Consider the following 19,947-nt stretch of genomic DNA (forward strand, 5'->3'; position numbering starts at 1 on the left):
AAGCAACCAGAACGACTTCTCCTGTCTGGCCAAGGAGGCTGACTTGCCCCATGTCTGAGGCTGCACTGTACAAAATGAACAGGGCACCACCAGCACTGACGGCTTCCTTTATTCTTCCATGTGGCCAGAGACAATCAGAGCTGGTTCCCCCTCAGAATGGAAACTACATGCAGGAGAGAAAATAGCCACGCTGAAGGAATGACCGAGCACTTTGGGTTTGTCTAGTTCACGTATTTTATTTATCCAGTGAAGGGGGAGGGGAGCGGCACAGAGTCTGAGAGAGTACCAAGGTCATACCTCTGTTTTCCTCCGTCTAATTCAAATTCACAGATTAAGTGCAAGGGATAAAGAGGATATCTTGCTGGGGAACAACACATCTTATTTGAGAACAAAACCCCCCTTTAAGGTTACTATCCGCCCAGGGGCTTCTTATTTGAGGATGGCTTACTTTCATCTTTATAAAAATATGACAGCATGGTTTAAGTTGCTGGGGTGGACATTCAAGGTAGGTAGTGAGAAGCTGGCAGACTTGGTGGCTTTCCAGGAGTTCAGTTCTGAAAAAGTCCCACCATGGTGAGAGCCACAGAACCACATTAACATTGTTGGGGGAGACTCTCAGTGACACATGGCAAAAAGAGAATCTCAAGATATTTGAGCAGGGGAGGCCCATAGAGCCCACTGTGCAGACGGGGAGACTGAGGCTTAGGGAGCTAAATACTTTCTGCACAGTCACACAGCGAGGGAGGAGTAGGAACTCAGGTTTCCTGGCCTCTAATTCTGTGCCTTTGGACATTGCTGTTAGATACTCCTAATATTAATTTTTTTTCAATTCTAAAGTTGGCAATTTTAGCTTTTGAAATGAAAAAAAAAGTGGAGAAAACAAAAAGATTTATGTAGAACACTAATGAATTTATAACCGATCTCAGGAACTTCATATTAAGATATAGTTAAAAGACTAGTGTTTGGATCCAAGTCCGGGAACTCCACATTTCTACGAGCACACAGGACAACCTCTTGCACACAGTGACACAGGGTGGAAGACAGCACCACGCAGGGTTGGAAAACCAGTGTCGGAAAGTAAAATGGACCAAGTCAGCCTCCGGCGGCTGGTCAAATGACGTGGAAAGGAACACAAAGCCACAATATCGGAGAGGGACTGCGGAGGGGCTCCTGGTGGGGACTCAGAGCACCCGTCCTATGCAGCTGGGTGCGTGTGCATTGGCTAACACGTGGCTGCTACCTTCGTGAGCGTCACCTGAGCTGAGCAGGTGTGAGCTCTGCACTAGGCCAGCTGCCCCCAGCCAAACACGCCCTGGTTGTCAGCGCCCATCCTTCACCAGGGAAGCTGGCCAACGCCTCTGAACAATGTGTGTGAATCAGAGAGGGGGAAGGGCAGGGAGGGTGTCAGGTTGCCGAGAGAGGCTGGACATTTTGAACCCTGGACAGAGTGACTGGAATCTTGGTTTCCCCTGGGCCCGGTGCCTTGGTGATGGGTTGGGTGTGGGCCTTGAGGTCGGCAATTCGCTCTTTAAACTTTTGCTGAAGCACTTTTTCTTCTTTGGAGTAGCTTTTGGCGAACACGGACATGAGCAGGCACCCTGCCATGGACGTGCCCCCGATGCAGAAGAGCACGGCCCCTGCCAGCTTGCACAGGTCGAGGGCGCCGTTGAACTGCACGGCGTGCCGGTCAACCACCACGAAGTCGGCTTCGCCAAACGCCTCGATCTTGGGGGGCACAAGAAAGCCCACTGCCAGAACAGTCAGTCCGAGAATCACGAAGACTGTGCCCGAGATGAGTCCGACCTGGAGAGAGAGCAGAGCGAGATGGAGTGAGCGAGGGCTTCGGCTCCACCCTGAGCAGCAAGGGCGGCCTGTGGGGTTTCCGGAGAGAAGGGAGCCTTCCCAGTCAGGCCACAGCCACGTGAAAAGTCAACTTGATTTTCTACCTAAAAACCCAGGGGAAAGAAGACCTCTCTGGGTGGAAGGTCAACCTGAAAGTGCAGGCTGCATCTGGTGGTCTCCTGCTGGGACGGCGCCTGGCCTGGCAGATGGCAGAACCCTCTTTCAGGGAAGAGAGGAGCAGGAGCTGGCCCGACTCTTCCGCACGCTGGGCTGTTAGGAGCTGGCTGCCGGCTCACAGCGAGGCCAGGCTCCGCCGGGCACAGTCTCCCGGAACACGGACTCCGATGAGCTCCTGCTGTGGCTGTGACAGAGTGAGGCAAGACAAGCCCACTTCACAACTGGGACTCAGCTCAGACCCAACCAAGGTCAGGGTGCAAGCCACTAAGGCCCAACCTCCACTCCCCTGGCCAATCTGACCACGTGGCGAGGGCTGCTCCTTCACCCTGTTGCTTTGGACTCACTATCATCTTCCTTCCCTAGAGATAAGATTTATGAAATATCCAGCTGTAGACTCCCTGACCCTCTTCCACTTCTTCCTACCCTTCTCCGATCACCCAGCCAAAGCCTATAATAATTCATCTTCTCACACTCTCACTGGGTCCCCAACTTGTTCAGCACAGAGATGTGTTCTTGGTGGTTTGGGCTAGAGCCCACTGTCGATCCTTACCACCTCCTGAGCCTTTTCCAAGCAAGCAGGGCAGGAAACATACCTGTCAGCTTATAGGAAAGGACATGTAGCCACACAGGGTGGGTCGCTGGGTCAAAGATGAGTGGGTCCCAAGCTTCAGGGGCAGGGCAGGGAAACCATGGGGCTGACCCTCAGCCCAGCCCAGCCCAGGGCTTTTTCTACCCTCCTGTAGCTACCTGAGCTGCAGCAGCTACTAAATGTTCAGAGTAGCAGATGGAGCTTGAACTGCACTAAGTTCTGTGGAAGGCAACACTGGAGATGGAGAGTGATTCACCGTTTGGTGGCTGGGGCTCATGTGTTTGGCTTCTAGCAATGCCACCTAGTGCTTGGAGCATGGAGGAAGAGTCACTTCTCTCATCTTTAATTTCCCCACTGACAAAGGGACACATGATAAGAATACCTTCCTCACAGGTTGTGAGTTAAATGTGCACTTAGCTTGGCATCTGGTTAAGTAATAAATTGTGATAAATCACCATTATTTGGAAATACACTCCTCGTAAAATCGTTATTTTGCATGGACATTGGTATTAGAACAATTGCTTAGTATTTAGACTAAGGAATAGTTAACATTACTCTTGGGACAAGGAATTGTTAATAGTTACATACTTTTTCAAGCAAAAATTTTCACTTTCTCCTGTTCCTAACTGCTTTTAGTTAGAATAACAAGGTTGGATAAAGAACCAAATAATATCATTCACTCTTGAGTATTTAAAGTGTGTGTATTGGGTATTAAATTTTAGGAATGATGCACTGATGAAGGAGATTTGCCTAACAGAAGGAAAATATATTCATAACCCATTAAGCAGGGGAAAAGAGGACTGTCTGTTGTGGCCCAGGCATAGTGCTAGATATATTTTCATTTAATCTTTATAAGCACATTATGAGAATTTTCATTCCTGTTTCACCTATTAGATACAGAGGGTCACATGGTATAAGAAGCATAGTGCCAGATCTCATGGGTAGCAGGTGGTTGGATCATATTCTAATCCAGGTCTATGTGATCCCCCATCTCTTCTCTATTACTTCACTAATTATTATTTTGCATATTCCCTTATTATTATTTTTATTTCAAAAGAGTTTCAGCTACCTATATATGGGCACATGTCCTTTAATGTCATTTTGTGAAGAAACTAAAAAAAAAAAAAGAGTCAATATGATGTCTACTAAAAAAACAGAACCTGTTCTACATAAGATGTAAGTACTGCAGGAAAAAAGATGGCTGTAAAGCATGACACCTTGGATTACTTTCTAAAAATAGTGGCAAGTAAATTCACCTTTGGAGACTAAGCAGTATTCATAACTTTTGGAAAACGACTCACTTTGGAAAATTCTGAATGTACCAACTAAGTGAACTTAAATACCCATGGAGCCACGCTTCCTGTATGACTAAATTGCCTTCCTCCTCAAGAACTGGCACTCATCCTCAGACATGGTGGGCGTCAGGAAAGCCTCCATCTTAGTTTCTGAGCTTCTGACGAGTGTGTGAGCCAGCGCCCTCCATCTGTCTGCCTCTGCCTCGTCTCCCGGAGTTCCTGGTCCAGCCTGACGTTCAATAACTATTCCTAACTCCAACCACCAGACCGCCCAACGTGGAGCAGGAGCAGGTGACAGATTCTCAGTGCAGCCCGCTCCCCAGCGGAGCAGTGCATGAGATGAAAATCCACTCTTGGAATGTCACCCTGAAGTGAAAAGGCAAACTGTGGCTTGCAGATGGCAGCTCTGCTCACTGTGGGAACTGGAAAAGTGGCTCGCCCCTCCGCTTCAGAGTAGCTGAGGAAGGAGGGGAGGATGTGATGGACAGGTGACTGCAAGGATCCCGAGGACCCCAGGAGACATGCCCAGAGAGGAACTCCAAACCCAGGGACAGGCAGGGAGAGCTGGGCGTGGTAGGCACAACGGGCAACCACAGAACGAGGAGGACTTGCTTCAGGACTTCCCTGAGAGGACTGTGGGCGTGACGAGGGGACACGCAGGCCCAGCACCTCCCCCCAGGTGCTGTGCTGGACTAATGGAAGGAACAGGACTTTGGGGGAGTGACCTTTTGGGGACTGATTCTGTTCAGTATATCATAAGACTTGTTTCTGGACGAGCTCTCAGTTGAAGTGGTCCTGGATCTAAGAGAAAGAGGGTCCTGTGAAACCGACGGAGTACCATCCATGGCAGCACAGGGGGTATTGGAGGGTACATGGGAGCCAAGTGGCTCTGCTCAGGGCCTTGTGGAGGAGCTGAGGTGCTACTGGGGAGACCCCACCCCAACCCAGCAGGGGACAAGGACCTGCCAGGCCATGACAAACCCCAGAGGGTATCGAGGTGGTGTTTGGGCTGTGACTTCTGGTCTGTCTAGGTAGGGCGCAGGATGTGTGGAAACCCAGTTCCTCTGTCGGGAAGAGGGCTGGGATTCTAGACTGCTGCTGTCTGCACCAGGGCCCTCTGTTGCTCCTCGGAGCAGACAGGTCTGCAAACGCAGCTCCTCCAGGAGGCAGAGCCACAGCTGCTGTCAGAGGAGCAGTGAAGACTGCTGGGGGAGGACCAGCAGGCGGGAGGCGCCGTCTGCAGGGAAGTGCTGGAGGGAGCTGGATGGGAAGGAGCCATCTGGGCTGGAGGTTATTCAGGGAGAGTGAGCCAAGAGCAGAGACTGGATTCCTCTCCTTCCTCAGCCAGGGCTGCTGCGACTTCGCCCTCACAGACTCTGAGCAGATTCTAGCTCATAAAGCCCTACCTGCCTCAGCTCACACTGAGCTTTACCAAGCAAGTACCAAGGTCAGGCAATGGTCTGGCTCCTCCTGGGGCCTGACCTCACACCACCTTCCCAGCATCCTCCACTTGGCCAGCGTGTCTCCCACTGGCCCCTCCACCTGGCCATCGGGGTCTCCCCACGGCCCCTCCACCTGGCCATCGGGGTCTCCCCACGGCCCCTCCACCTGGCCATTGGGGTCTCCCCCCAGCCCCCACCCCCAGACGTCTTTCCTCCAGCACACTATAAGCACATCCAATAGCTTCCGACTTCACAGTGTGTTCGGGAGCCCGCGTCCCATTGCTTGGGTCATTCCTACTCTTGACTGCCGTTCTTAGTCCTCCATGTTTACCTCAGGACCGCCTTCTCTCTGGTCACTGATGACCTCCCGATTATCAAAGCCAGTGTGACTTTTCTCTCCTCATCTCACTTGAATATTCTCCAGCCATTGATATTACACCCTTAGCCCCTCTTGAAACCTTCCCCTGGAGTCACCTCTGACATACCCTCCGCCTAACAACTCACTTTAGCCCTCATTGCCCATATTGCCCTCCCAGGGTTCCACCCTTGACCCCACCTCTTTTTCAATATGTTCTCACTAGGGTTGGTCTAAGGCTGTGGTTTTAGCTTCTACTTCTTATCAAAGACTTCCAAATCTCCAAGTCCATCTGAATTGCTGTCCTGAGCTCTAGACCACATTTCTAGATGTATTTCTGATACCCTGTTTCCAAATAGCATGAGTTATAGAAAAATGTCCCAAAGGTTCTTCAAGCCCAACCTGTTCCCATTTCTTTGTCTTCCTCCCCTCTGCCCACTCATGGAGAGCTTCCTCCCATCCACAGCCAATAGAGTCCGCCTCACATTGATTTTGCCTCATAAAAATCTCATGAATCTTCTCTCTCCCCTCCACATGGCTGCTCTGAGGGCAGACACCATTATCACATCTGGCCTGGATGTTCACAACAGCGTCTTCATCTCCACTGCTAGTCAAAACTGACCTGATCATCCTTCTAGTGTCATCTGAGAAATCTTTTAAAACAAAAACTATGTCACATGGTTTCTCTGAACAGTCTCCTACAGCTCCTAACCCAACTCTTTAATATCCACCAGAACTTTGAAGAGAAATCTAAGTTTATATTCTGATGTAGCTCAGAGGAATTAGCTGAGAGGAAGAGCTTCACTTGGGTCCAGAGGGGAAAGAGAGGGGACAGAGCCACCTCCACCTTAGTAAGGCTATGGAGGAGGCACGTGGTACCAAGTACCCTCTGAGCAATTTCCGAGACAGGCTGAGGATAGGGTAGAAGGTTAACCTTGAGGTGAGGAGAGGATGGTTGGGAGCGAGAAGACTGGATAATGCCTGCATCCTGGGCTGTGTGCTGCACAGACAATCCAGTGGCAACAGCCTCAGTCAAGGTCAAATGCAAGGATCAGAACAACATTCCACCTGATTGATCCTTGGGCGGCAGCAAGTGGCAGAGGACAGATAAGACCACATCATGTAGACTTTTAAAGATGGAAGAAGCCATAGGCATTGGGTAAACCGGAGAAGCTGCTGCAGCCCATGTAATCTAGGATTCCAAGGCCCACGTTCTGTGTGTGTGTATGCAGGTGTGCACACGTGTGTGTGTGTGTGTGTGTGTGTGTGTGTGTGTTTATACCAGGTTGTGAGACATTCCCTCCCCTCCCAGGAAAACCCCAATTCATTATTGTCTTGCCTCCCTCAAGCCCAGAAGTCCTGGAGAAGATTTCTTGCACATGTTTCATAGACTTCTGTTACCTGCTCATTGCGTGCATCTTCAGTTTGTATGTGACCCTCTCCCTGAGCTTGTAAATGTCTGCTCCACCTGGACCACACTGTCTGCAGAGTCCAGAACATGCTACCACCTCTCCCAGCTCAGAAATGCATGCACTTCTTCCTCCTGGGCTGCCCCTCTCCTGCTTGCACATGGATGGTCCCCTTTGTGGGTAGGACCACTTCTCCAGGCTGCAGCAGATACATACTCCTCCCTGCTCCCTGAGCCCTGTGTTCCCAGGATGTGCCATGGCTGCTTCTACAGGAGCTAAATTTAGCGCATTGCACGGTAACAGTGCGGGCCCATGTCTACTTCCCCTGCCTGACTGTGGGCTCCCTCAGGTCAGGGGCTGAGTCTTACTCGGAGGTGAAGAATGCATCTTGTATAATCTAAGAGCCTAGCAGGTAGTCTAGAAAGAAAGGAAGAGTAGCACTGTGAGGGAGATGTTATGTAGATCCTATGATAGGGCAACACTCTGACTCAGACCTGCTGAAGTCTGCGTCCTCGAGAAACCCCTCCATGCTGCCTGTTGCTCAGGAGCTCAAGCACGGAGCCCTGTCGGGGTACTAGGAGTGCAGCCCCAGGGAGGGAACACGAAGAGCCAAGAGGGGACACCAGCACTTGAACTGCCTACACATGCAGCTTGAAATGAAAAAAGAACCCAACAACATTGAAAAGGCACATAATAGAAACAGGTGCATGACTAGTACCTTTCTCTGCATTGGCACAGAGCCCTTCATAAACACTGAAGTGAATTCACTCGCCTTCCCGCGGAGCAGCTCAAGAACAGTTGGCTTATTCCCTTGGTACAGATTAGGGCTCTAAGACAGTGAATCCTCAGGTCATGCAGGTTGATGTGAGGCTTCTAGTATTTAATGATTAAGATACAAATCTAGGACTTGGACTTTGTAGGAACATAAATAACTATGAGATTATGAACTTGGTCTGCTTTGGGTGTACATGAATGCTTGTAATAACCTGTATGTCAGTAGATATAAGGCTATTGGCACAATAGATCCCTCTCTCTCCCTCTCTCCTCTGTAGCTATAGGGATGGAGAGAGGAGCAGAAAGTAACCATGCAACCACCTGATTATATCTGACAATACGAGACATGGTGAGCATGGCTGTGTATTTCACTGGTCCAGGCCAGGGAGGATTCATCGGAGGGGATATTTCTAGAGGGCAAGGATGCTGACTTGGCTAATTCTAATGCAGAGCATGTGACCATAGCATGAGTCTGAATTACCACCGGTCTTGGGTAATCCATGTTAACAACAATGCTACCCAATATGTACGTTTTAAATAGATTTCCAGTTTTATTTCCATTTAAGAACTCAGTGTTCTAGATTAGCATCTAGAAATAACTAGTCTAGCAAATGATAACTGGGTGTGAATCAGTCATTGTTTTAAGCTCTTTGTAAATATTACCTTATTTAATTCTCACAGTGTTTCTGTGGTGGGTATTTCAAGTGTTACTGTTGGGAGGCCCAAAGTCACAGGGCTGTGGGAGAGGAAAGCGGGGGGGGGGGGTTTGAACTTCTGTAGTTTGAGGGAGGAATCCATGCGGACACTCACCACACTGTACTGCTGCTTGTTATACTATATTACCAGTAAATTGCAAGTTTATGTCTCCTCTTTTCCTTTCCTAAACATCGGGCTGTCCCAGTGCCCTCTTCTCTGTGTCTAGTTCTCTTCCTAGGTGATCTCGGCTGTGTTCTGTGCACTCTGTGTCAGTAACTCCAAAGCCATGAGCTGTGGCTTGGGGTATTTAAATGGCCATTAGGATCTCTCCTTGGATATCTAATAGGCACCTCCTGGTTCCCCCTGCCCGCTCCTCTCCAGTGTTTTCTCTCCTAGTAAGCCACACACCATTACCTCACAGGTCCTGGGTTGTGCTCGACTCGCGGCCCTCACACCCCACTTCCAGTCCATCAGCATCCTGAGAGCCTGCTCTCAAACTTAGTGCTAACTTGGACTGACTGTCACCATTTCCACCAGCCACACCCTGGTCTAAACTGCCATTATCTCTCACCGGGGAGCTTTTACAACAGCTGAGGTAATCTGGCTGCTCACCTTTGCCCACAGATACTCTATTTTCCATATGGCAGCCGGAAGGATCTTGTTCTGATATTGGTGAGACTGTGCCATCTGCCGCACACACCTGCAGGGGGCTGCCCGCATGCGGAGGTAAAAGCCCAAAGCTTCACTGTCATCTGCAGACCCCTCATCGATCTGTGTGCTGCTGTTTTCCTGGATCCGCCTGTCCCTTCGCTCACTCCTCTCCAGCCAAGCTGGACCTCTCCTCCTGTCAGGGCTTGGGGACCTGCCATTTCCCAGCACAGGACACTTTCAGCCTGATGAGCCACAGACCTCGGCTCGCCCTGGTCTGCACCAGGTTCCATCTCCTCTGAAAGGCCTTCTGCTGTCCACGCCCTACACACTGGCCTCCGTCACCCTGCTCATCCTGGTTCCCTTCACGGCCCTTGTCACTTCCTGACATCTATCGTGGGCTTTTCCTGTCCCTGGTTGTTTCCCACGACAGGCCATCAGTTCCTGAGGGCAGGGGTTCGTCCAGTTCCTCACTCTAAACTCCAGAACTTGGAGCCCTCTCAGCACACAGTCAGTGCCCGTGGAGGGGGCGGAGACTGTGCGTGGGTCTAATGTGGCTCCCGGAGCCTCCTGTGTGGAAGAGGTAGTCTGACCACTGTATCATGTCTCAGAATTCACTTTCTCTCAATACCTAATTGTATCCTTTTTAAACAATTGCTGCCATTTGTCAAACAACCCAAGTCTGTAAGGGGGGCTGGAAGGGTGTCCTTTGCCTAGGGTGGTTTCTCAGTGAGTGAACTGCCCCAGTCGCACTGCACTTGGGGGCCTCTCTGGGCCCAGGGGCTTAGATTCTCCTTCCCTCAGGGGAGGAAACTATCTAGTGTCATGGGGCCCTGAACCTCCCCATTCCCCCAGCCACAGTATTCACCATGTGTGACGCTCCCTGTTGCCCAAGTGAAGCCCACGTTCCTTCCTTACCTTCCAGAATACAGAGCTCCACGGGCTGGGTGACCTCTGGATCTGGAAGTCATCCTCGTACTCCCAGATGGAGGCCGTGCAGTCTTCGTAAAACTGGTGCAGGTAGGACCGGACTCCGTAGCGCTGGTGGCCGCCCTCGGGAGCAGCCTGCACCTGCGTGGGCCCACAGCCTCTGCCGCTGCAAGAAGTCATTCTTCCCAGCTGGAAGGACAGCACCACCTGCATCAGCCCCCCGGCTCTGGGCTCGGGGTCAGGAGACACACTAAAGGTGAGAACTCGCCTGAATAATGTCATTCTATCGGAACCACCCTCCTCTCTTAAGAGGAAAGACACTTTGGAAGTCCTGTCTTCCTTGTAAGCTGCTCTTCTTTTCTGTTGAATGCAAAGTTACCCCCAGCAATCAATGGCTACAATAGGTTCTCTGTCAGTGAAACCAGGCACTGCAGCACGGGCCCCTAAATTATTCAAAAACGTAAGCACAGGACACATAAGAAAAGGCAATGAGGAAGATGAGATTTTCATTGCCTGGACAAGAAATCTTTAATAGCTTGGAATCAAGGCGTTTTCAGGCTGACTTGTTAGAGCATGAAGCAGGCACTCTCACTTGCTACAGATGGAATTTGTCTTGGACTGTCCTCTCAGACATTCCACCATGTTCCCCTGTGGACGGACTCTGCATGGGAGACTAGCACCAACTTACTAGTTTGAATTTTACCTGCAGATTGCATGCATCTTTCTCTGACATCCTGATTTTCAGGCGGTACAGAAGCTTGATTAAAATGCTTCAGAACAACATACGCTTCATGCTTTATTAATCACAAATGGCGCGGTCAATAATTTACACCTCACTAACTCTAACACTGTGTACTTCAGTCATTATTTGTGGATACATCTGTCTATGTGGGTGGCTCGAGCGTAATGGAGAGAGTAGATCCAGGCTTCTATGATTTCCAACCAAGTCTGCAGCATAAATAAGAATTCAGAGTTTTTAAATGAAACTATGCTGTGGGCGGGCTGCTTGGGGCTCTATCTTTTTAAGATGGAAATTTCAACTTAATTTGAACTAACTGATACCCTTGGAGACGGGCATTTATTTTGGTTAATAATTCATAGTTAAAAAAAGTAATTACTGAGGGGCAGTAATTTTGGTGAGTCAGAGAATTCTCAGTTATCCTCTTTCTTTGGTTTTCTGATCTCTACATAAGCAGATAGATGTGCAGCTAGAAATAAGATATGCTTGTTTGCATTTTTCAATTGTCTTCTAGATTTCTTTCCTTGTGTGGACATAGTCTACCTACAATAAAGTGAGGGGAACGCAGAAGGCAATTTTCTTAGGGAAAACCTCTGTTGTGCTATAATGCAGGCCAACAGAGACATGTTAAGTTCTTCCAATTATCATCAAAACTCAACTAGCATGCTTATCTTTAAGGACAACCATCTGTCATTCTATCTAGGGCCTGTGTGTGGCCACTCAGTGTGGTTGGCTAGAGTCATGAGGCAAGCTTGGGACAGTTAACGTCGACCCTTCCCAGGGGCACAAAGTGAACCCACTCAACATCTTGGAAATGTGGGCCCTTGGCCCCAGATGCTTTTGGTTAAGAAATGAAGTCAAGGTCAGAAAGATGTGGCCTGATCTTAGAAAGATGATGTGAGCAGCCCCGTTGGTGGTGGCCAGTTAGGTGCCTCATCTGCCTTCCTGTTGGTCACAGTGGCACTTCCTTGTTCTGGGTACAGCTGACATCAAAGGAAATCACCCAGGAGGACAGTGCAGAGGAGGTAAAGGAACGACTGTTCTAATCTTTACCGATTCACAAGGCTGTCATCCCATAACAAGTCAAGATCTCAGAATGTTCTTTGCCTCATTAGGTGCACCAGAGTTTGATGGGTCAGAGGACTGTTGCTTAGTTCTCATATTTTAAGTGCTAGGATGAGCTCTTCAGTACCTTCTATTTAGTGCTTTGACAATGAGGATGATTAATAAGAGCCTGTTACTAGTGATATGCAAGCAGAATCATTTTAAACTCACCTTCAAGATGTGGGGAGCTGTGAGTCGTATTACTAACTGCTTTGTCACTGAGGAAACTGAGGCATAGGAAAATCACCTTGCTAAAGGTCGCACTGTGAGTCAGGAGAGGAAAGGTGGTATTAATAGAATAAGCAGGGCCATGGGCTGCATCACATACTTGCAGAGTGAGAGCCACTCATCCAGGTATACATCTTTCAGGTTTTCTATAAAGCACTAGAGACTAACGTGGGAAGGAATGGAGCAGGCACCACAGGAACAAAAGGCCCCTCGCAGTGGTGGTGGGAGCTCTCCTCAGTGCTGGGTGGCTCTTCCTCAGGACTGAGTGGGTGCAGGGATGGACCATGTGGCAGACCATCCTCATCTCCCACAGCCACTCTGCACAGCAGCCCAATGCTCCTGCTTTAGTCCCTGGTCCCTGGTCCCACCTCCTGAGAAATGGTACAAGTAACGTCACAGAACCAATGCTTCTGGGCCGGAGCCACTCCTCAGAACGGGTTTTCAGTGCCCTGGATACCTTGCAGACAGGACTCCCCGCGAGCCTCACTCTCCCTTCAGGAGCACACAGCATGAACCAGAACCTGGCCTGTCTTGTGCTGACCACTCTTGACCAGAGGCTGGACTCAAATGCTCATTTCTGAGCTGGCCACAATTGCTCACGGGCTCTCAGGCACGCTCCTGACCTCTCTGGGCTGTGGTTTTACAGTCCTTAAAATAAGACAGCTGGATCTAATTGACCTTTAATGTCTTCCAGATGTAGTTTTCTAGGATTTTTTGGCTACAAATACACAGAATGAGTCAATTACTTTTTGTTGAAAAAAACAAAACAAAACTGTATTTATTGACTTCCTACCTCCCTTAGTACTCTGATTGGTTATCAGTCCCAGATTCTTAATTCTAGTGTGTAGGAAGCTTCCGTTTAAAGGAGAATGCAAGTTACTGGTTAGGTTTGTTACCTGCTAACTTGCTACATAGGATGTGTGCTTTGTGCTTAACACATTGCTTCAGTATAATGTATGTTGCCTAAAATAGTAGTGTCTGGGATCTGAGAGGGTCAATATGTCTTCGCAAGTTATAACTAATTGGGACTCAATTCCAGGGGAGAACGACCCTGTGGAAGAACATGAGGTTTGAAATATGACAAGGGACAGTGAAGGGTGTGGACCTACCAAATCTCAGCAGACTCAGACAGACTCAGACATGAAGCTACCTTTTTTATTGTCCCAGAGAATATGACAAATATTTGGAAGCTACTTGGTTGATGGACATCTCTCATGTTATAAAAAGAATACAGGAGGTTACTTCATAAAGTCACTTTCAAAGCTGGCAGCCATTAAATTATATTCAGTAAACTAGGATCAGGACAGGAATGGAGGGGGTGCCAAGATTGGTAGTTTGGTCAGTGTTTTCTTTCCCAGTAAGTTTGCCGGGGTTCTGGGTGTACTTCAGCAGCTGCAGCAGCGGCAGCCAAGATGGCCATGTCAAGCCTATGAGTGTGGTTAAGTGACAGATCTCACAGAGGGCTCCTCACATCAGAGAAAGCATGAGTAGAGGGGAGAATAAAAATGCCTCTAGAACCGTATTTAAGTCACACCATGTTAGTACACATCTGCAAACACTCGTGGTATCCTCTCCCTCTCCGCCTGGCAACTGGACGGAGCCCAGGCAACAAATGGGTGGGTCCTTGGGTCATCTCTGGAGAAGCTGTTGTTTTCACCTCCCTGAATGGAATGCTGGAGGGCATTCTAGATGATCCTCCTTGGATACTCCTTGGCTTTCTTTTTGCTGTTATCTGTCTGCAACAACTGCCTCACTGCATGCATGGTTACACATTAAGGGACTATTCACTTATCTGCATCATGGCATGCCTCTTGCCTCTCTGAGACCAGGGAAAGAGAGGAGACTCTTGCATTCTTCCAAGAGACTCGCCACCATCCCACAATCTGTGTGTCTGATATCAACACCCATGGCTCTGTCCCCTTGTCCAGGTTTGTTTGGCTTCCCGCCACCTGTTACCACCTGCTATTCCAGGTGTGGCTTGTTTGTGGTCTGATGGACTGTAAGCCCCAGGAGGGAGGAGGGGGCTTTTCTATCCTGTTCACCACTTTAATCTCGGAACTTTGGAATTTTCTGGGTGGGTAATATCCTGAGTAGTCCCCCATGTCTGGTTTTCCTTTTTCCCAGTGTTTTGAAAGTGTTAGCTCTGTGCCAGGCACCTGTGAGAGAGCTGTTATGAAGTGGGCGAGGCACAGGGGGCCTTCAGTGGAGTCTTGGGCTGGAAGGAGACACACTCTTGAAGCAATGGAGGCAGCAAAAGGGGCATCATAAAGAGGCACTGCAGCAGGAGAGAGCCATGCTGAGAATCCCTTTAGGGATGTCTTAGTTAGGCAAACAAATGCTTGAATGTGGTATTGTGATCGCTACGTGTACCAATATGTAGTAGCATCATTTTGCTGGGAATTTGAATTTCAGTCCAATGCATGCAGTTACCTTTTTTAAAAAACATTTTATATATATATTTTATACATTTATTTATTTTTATGTGGTGCTGAGGATTGAACCCAGGGCCTCACATGTGCTAGGCGAGCGCTCTACTGCTAAGCCACAACCTCAGCCCCGCATGCCGTTACCTTTTATTTCATATTAAAAAATCCTATATCCATGAAAACAGAAATAAACGCTTTTGCCCTATGAAGCTCTAAGATCACTTGTTTGTCTTCCCAGCGTCCTTGAGGGAAGAGAGGCAACAAAAGGAGGTACAAAATGGACTGTGTTTCCCACGGCTGTGAGTCAGTGTGTGGCCAGGCAGGCACAGGCTCTGTTCTGTTTATTCACTTTGAAATATCATTCAATTTTTCCTACTGCTTTTCTTTCCCTCAAAATAATTCTGAGAAAATGAAAGTGAAGTTCTCATTAAAGCCACTTTTCTACAGGGCTAGTGCTGCAAGAGACAAGGTGTAGGCACACAGGCCATTTAGACCACTTATCCAGACCCAGATCCAAAGGTTAGCTCACTTAGAGGACTCGGTGGGCTCACGGGGAGGCAGGGAGTGGGGCTGCCTGCTGACAGCCTTTCATTTTTCCGTCAGGCATTCTGGAGCTTATCAGCACAACCTGAGACCTCAAGATGGGCTTCTACCATTGGATCATGTCAGAGATACTTTATCTTTCTGGAATAGTCATAGAGATCATGATTCTGTACTGTGAGCTTTTTAATTCCAAGTCAGTGAATATGTAGCCACTTTCATAATTTATAAAAGAGTAATGATGTGTAATTATCTCATTATCAATTACTTTAATCCTTTAAGATATATATTTTTAGTATTGTACATAAAGTCCAAAGCCAAAATGAGTAGAGAGAGAGAACCCAGGTTCCCTTTGAAACTCTCTTCTGCATCTGCATGCACACCGCAAGGTGATTCTGCATTTACACACAATAAATGTTGGGTCTTACCTTTGAAGTCCTCTTCTTCCTCTGCCAGTTGTTTTCTCTTTGAACTTTTTTTTTTTAGCAGTACATTCTTCAATCCTATTTGAATTAGAAAAAAAAAATCTCTGCAGATGTGATCCAAGTCAAAATTGAAATTTCACAAGCCATTCATAGAACTTATAAAATCCATTTTAATGATGACAGATACACTGACAAAGAACTTCTTGTTCAAGAATTGAGATAGCTTTTTTAAAAACAGAAGTCTAACTTATAGTTCATAACTTTCTCATGGGCTGCCATGATGATGTGTAGAGTAAATGAAAAACATAAATCAAAAAGACTTTCTAAACTATTACACACTGTATAAATGCTGTTCTTATTTTGCTGAAACTATATTCCATACAGTTAATAATGCCAACTAGTTTGCTACATCAGCTTCCTAGATACTCCACAAGTGATTTCCATGGGGCTTGTTCCATTATATTGTAAAATAAATTAGTCTTATGGTCACCGTGGTTTCTGATATGCTTACCTGCATTATACCCTTACTTGGGCTCTTTGGACAATTTTCTTATTAGCTTGTTTTACTCCTATATTCATTTTCTTCCCATCATGATCATTTTACTTTCCATCTGCCTAAGAAAAGCAGGTGCCCATGGAAAATTTAATTAGGAAGCCATTGCCAGCCATAGAGCTGGCTACTGGCTTCCTATATTACTCTAGTCTTGTGAAATAAAACAATTGGGGCTGAATTTTCCAGGTGGCTATTAAAAACCCTTCCTGGTGAATTCCCATTCATTTGCAGGAGAACTCAAAGACTGGAGATGAGTAAGCCCAGCAGAGGCCTACCAAACAGTTTTTAGCATTTCCAGGGTGGGTCTATATAGAGTGTCCTTGAACCTTCTTCAAGACCTGGCCCCCAAAGTTTAAGTACATGTGAGCATATGTGGGGAAAGAAGCAAATTATATTAGATCCCTGGATGAGGATGAGAGAAGGAAACCAGTCAACTACAGGATGCTACATTCACAACCTTGCCTCATCTCTTATCTCTCCCTATTCCCCTCTCCTGATCCTTGTCTCTGTCCCCAACGCCATCTCTGTCCTTGTTTCTGTCTCTCTCAAGTAAACATTCCTTCTTTTCCCTGATGCTTTCCCGTTTTGTCTAAAGGAACTGATTGCACACGTGCCCTCGGGCCAAGGCTGGCCTGGCTGGACCCCGGGAGCTCTCCAAGGTACCGACAACATTTTCTCAGCAGAGCCAGGAACCAATTAAGCTGTTCAACTCCAGCTGTCTTTAGGTCGCTCGCTTGGGTCGGATCCCCAACCCAACATCCCTTTCCAATAACACCAAGAAGTAGGTTCTGGGATCAAAACAAACATCTTCAGATGTGGCAAAGGGGCAGGGAGGGCGGTGCAGACTTAATTCCGCCTGGAAAAATCAAGCCAGCTTTACAGACTCCCAGCACAAGCATCTTATTCTCAGCTAATACACAACTTTTCTTTTCTGACAAGAAGGAAACTCTTTAAGTTTTTAGCTGTACAACCCCCAAATCCTTACGTAATGCAAACCACAAACCACCAAGGCATGGAGTTGGCTACCTCTAATTTCACGGATTTTAATAAGCATGGCTTCTGTCCAGAGGCGTGTGCATGGGACAAACGTCAGCGAATGAAGTGTGTGTGTGTGTGTGTGTGTGTGTGTGTGTGTGTGTGTGTGAAAGAGAGAGAGAGAGAGAGAGAGAGAGAGAGAGAGAGAGAGAGAGAGAGGGGGGAACGTGTGCGCCAGGAGGGAGGAAGGGGAAAGCGGGGAGGGCGCGCTGGCGAGCTGCGCACAGGGGGCGCGGCACGGCTCCGCGGCGTTACCTGGCCCCGCGATCCCTGACCCGTGGAGCAAGTGCAGCCGGCCTAGCTGCAGATCTCTCGCTGGGGTCCCATCGCCGCCGCCGCCGCCGCCCGCCGCCGCTCCCGCCGCGCGAAGCTCAGCCTGCGCGAGAGTGACAGCGGCGCCCACGTGCCCGCGCAGCCGCCCCGCGGGTCCGCGTGCGCGGGCGGCGGGCGGGGCGGAGCGAGCGCCGGCCCCTTCCTGCCCACGGCCGCGCGCCCGGGTGGCCGGCGTCCGCGGGGGCTCGGTGCCCAGCAAGCGGGGCGCGCGCCCGGGTGGCCTTTCGCCCCTGCCCGGCGTGTCCGCGAGCAGAGCCGCTGCCGAGGAGCCAGAGCCAGGCGGGCAGGCGGACGCGCTCGGCCAGCGACCGCCACCGGACGGACGCGCCCAGGGCCACTCCCCGGCTTCTGTCCTTGGCGAGGCCGGAGGTGAAGGGCTCAATCCCCGGGGTTGCACTTCCTCACTTCGCCCCTGATCCGGAAGTCTAAGTGGGAGAGATGAAAGAAAGATAAGGAAAAGGATGTTAATGATGATACTCCAGAAATAAAACGTTATAGACAAGAACACGCTAGAAAATAACCCGAGCGCCTCGGAAAATGTGGGGTGGGCAAGTCAGTAGGGGAAAGCAATAAATAACCTCCATTTCAGGGAACTTTTTGCAGACCACTGGTAGGAAGCATTTAACAAGAAAACTTACGCAAATCGTTAATACTTGCAGGTTCATGCTATAAATAATAAAAATCACAACATCTAACATTACATAGTACTTACTCTGTGCCACGCATTGCTTTAAGTGCCTTTCATGCACATTAACTATGTAAATATTTGATCATGGAATCCACACCACAGCCCTATGTGGTGGGCACTCTGTGATCCCATTCTGACAGATGAAGAGGCTGAGGTGCAGAGAAATGACCTGCATAGGTGGTAGGATGCCTAACTGTGGTTGCATGTCCAAGGTCACACAATTGCTAACGGAGAGGGGGACTGCAAGCTACAAGTGATCTGGGGAAGACCAAGAGTATAAGTGATATTTTGCCCATTATTTCCTTACCTCCACCTGGATTTCAGGAAAAAGCCCTAAATAAAAACCACTCTGTATTGTTATTGAAGAATGGACACACCTTGCCAATGTTGAGCAAGTGTTCAGAGGGACACAGGAACCAGGGCAGCTTTGTCTTCATAGTTCCTAGGGTTCCCAGCGATGTCCCTACACTCTTCAACCCCATGTACCCTGCAGGTGCTGCTGATTTCTCTCTGTTCCTGCTCTGCATGAAAATCACACCTTCATGAGTTTTGACGTTTCTTGCCTTTCCCACATTGCACGTTTGGATCTGCTGAACACCTGTTTCTTCTTAAATTCTAACATGGCCATGCATGTTTTTCTGTCTTTGAAGGTCCCTAAGGACAGCATATGGGCAAAAGTCCTGGGGTTCTGATTTGCTTTTGTGTCAGAGGTTAGGCTGCTAGAAGGGCCTGGCCTCCACACAGTTCTTCCAGATTCCTGCAGGCCACCAGCTCTGGCTCTGGCTCCATTCGAAGTTACATAGTTAGTGAGATAAAGCACCCCAAGGTGCCTTCACCATGATCTTGCTTCACACAGTAGAGCTCTAATTATTCATTTTACAAATATTGGGGGAACAAAGGTGATTACTTTGAAGCAACTAGTTTTGACTTAAAACATTTCCCTGGTCATAGTATATGGAAACATTTAACAGTGATTAGCTTATTAATTCATTATTCAACGCACGTTTGTTGAATGTCTGCCATTGAGTGTGCAAAGCCACAGAGAAGAGAGGTCAGGTGGTGGCATTTCCTGTTTTTTTTTTTTTTTTTCTGGAAGGGCCGTGGCAATTGGGCCTCAATGTGTGTCTAACCCACATCTCATGCCTGCACCTCCAAGTCCGTTTCCCATCACGCTGGACACATTGGTGCTCTTCACACATGCCTTGCACGATCCTCCTCCATTTGTTTACATCAGTGGTTCCTGCTGGTTCTTCTCCATGTCGATGTCTCCTCAAGTGCTGGCACAACTGCCACCTTCTCAAGGATGTCTTGAATAGGCTTGAGTGCAACTCACTGTGAGCACGCAGCACCTGGTCCTACCTGCCTCATGGTCTGGCTGTGTTGGAGCCACTTTTGAGTCTGTTTACTCTCTCCTGCTTTGCTTTCCCCACAATGTGTTTTGTATTGCACACAAGGAGTCACATGGCATTTTGTACAACTTAAGTCTTCATTTTTGGTGAGTTAATTAGTAAATGAGGGATGTGGATCTGGAGCAGGGCCTTGAGAGGTAGACGAGACTTGAATAGAAGGAGGTGAGACAAGAATTTGTGACAAGCCCGGGGAATGAAAGGCACAGGATCCAGGTTGTGGGCTCAGCTCCCAGGCTTGTTCCTGGGACGCAGGGTATAGAAGAGGAAGATGGGCAATGATGGAGAATGCTCCATTTAGCTCCCTCCCTTA

The 19,947-nt window shown here is 48.5% G+C and overlaps 1 protein-coding gene across 1 annotated transcript; it reads right to left on the minus strand.

Annotated features, from left to right (window-relative positions):
- Nucleotides 1-220: 220 nt before the first annotated feature.
- NRSN1 (neurensin 1) lies at nt 221-17,667 on the minus strand. The gene is made up of 4 exons (XM_081295656.1): nt 17,463-17,667; nt 15,623-15,697; nt 10,146-10,346; nt 221-1,803 (listed from the first exon to the last, which is right to left on the minus strand). Exons 3-4 carry the CDS (start codon nt 10,335-10,337, stop codon nt 1,405-1,407), a joined length of 591 nt encoding a protein of 196 aa, XP_081151782.1. The 5' UTR covers nt 10,338-10,346; nt 15,623-15,697; nt 17,463-17,667; the 3' UTR covers nt 221-1,404.
- Between the last annotated feature and the right edge of the window lie 2,280 nt (nt 17,668-19,947).

Source organism: Spermophilus citellus (assembly GCF_964194105.1).
Source record: "Spermophilus citellus genome assembly, chromosome: 5".
NCBI classification, from domain to species: Eukaryota; Metazoa; Chordata; class Mammalia; order Rodentia; family Sciuridae; genus Spermophilus; species Spermophilus citellus.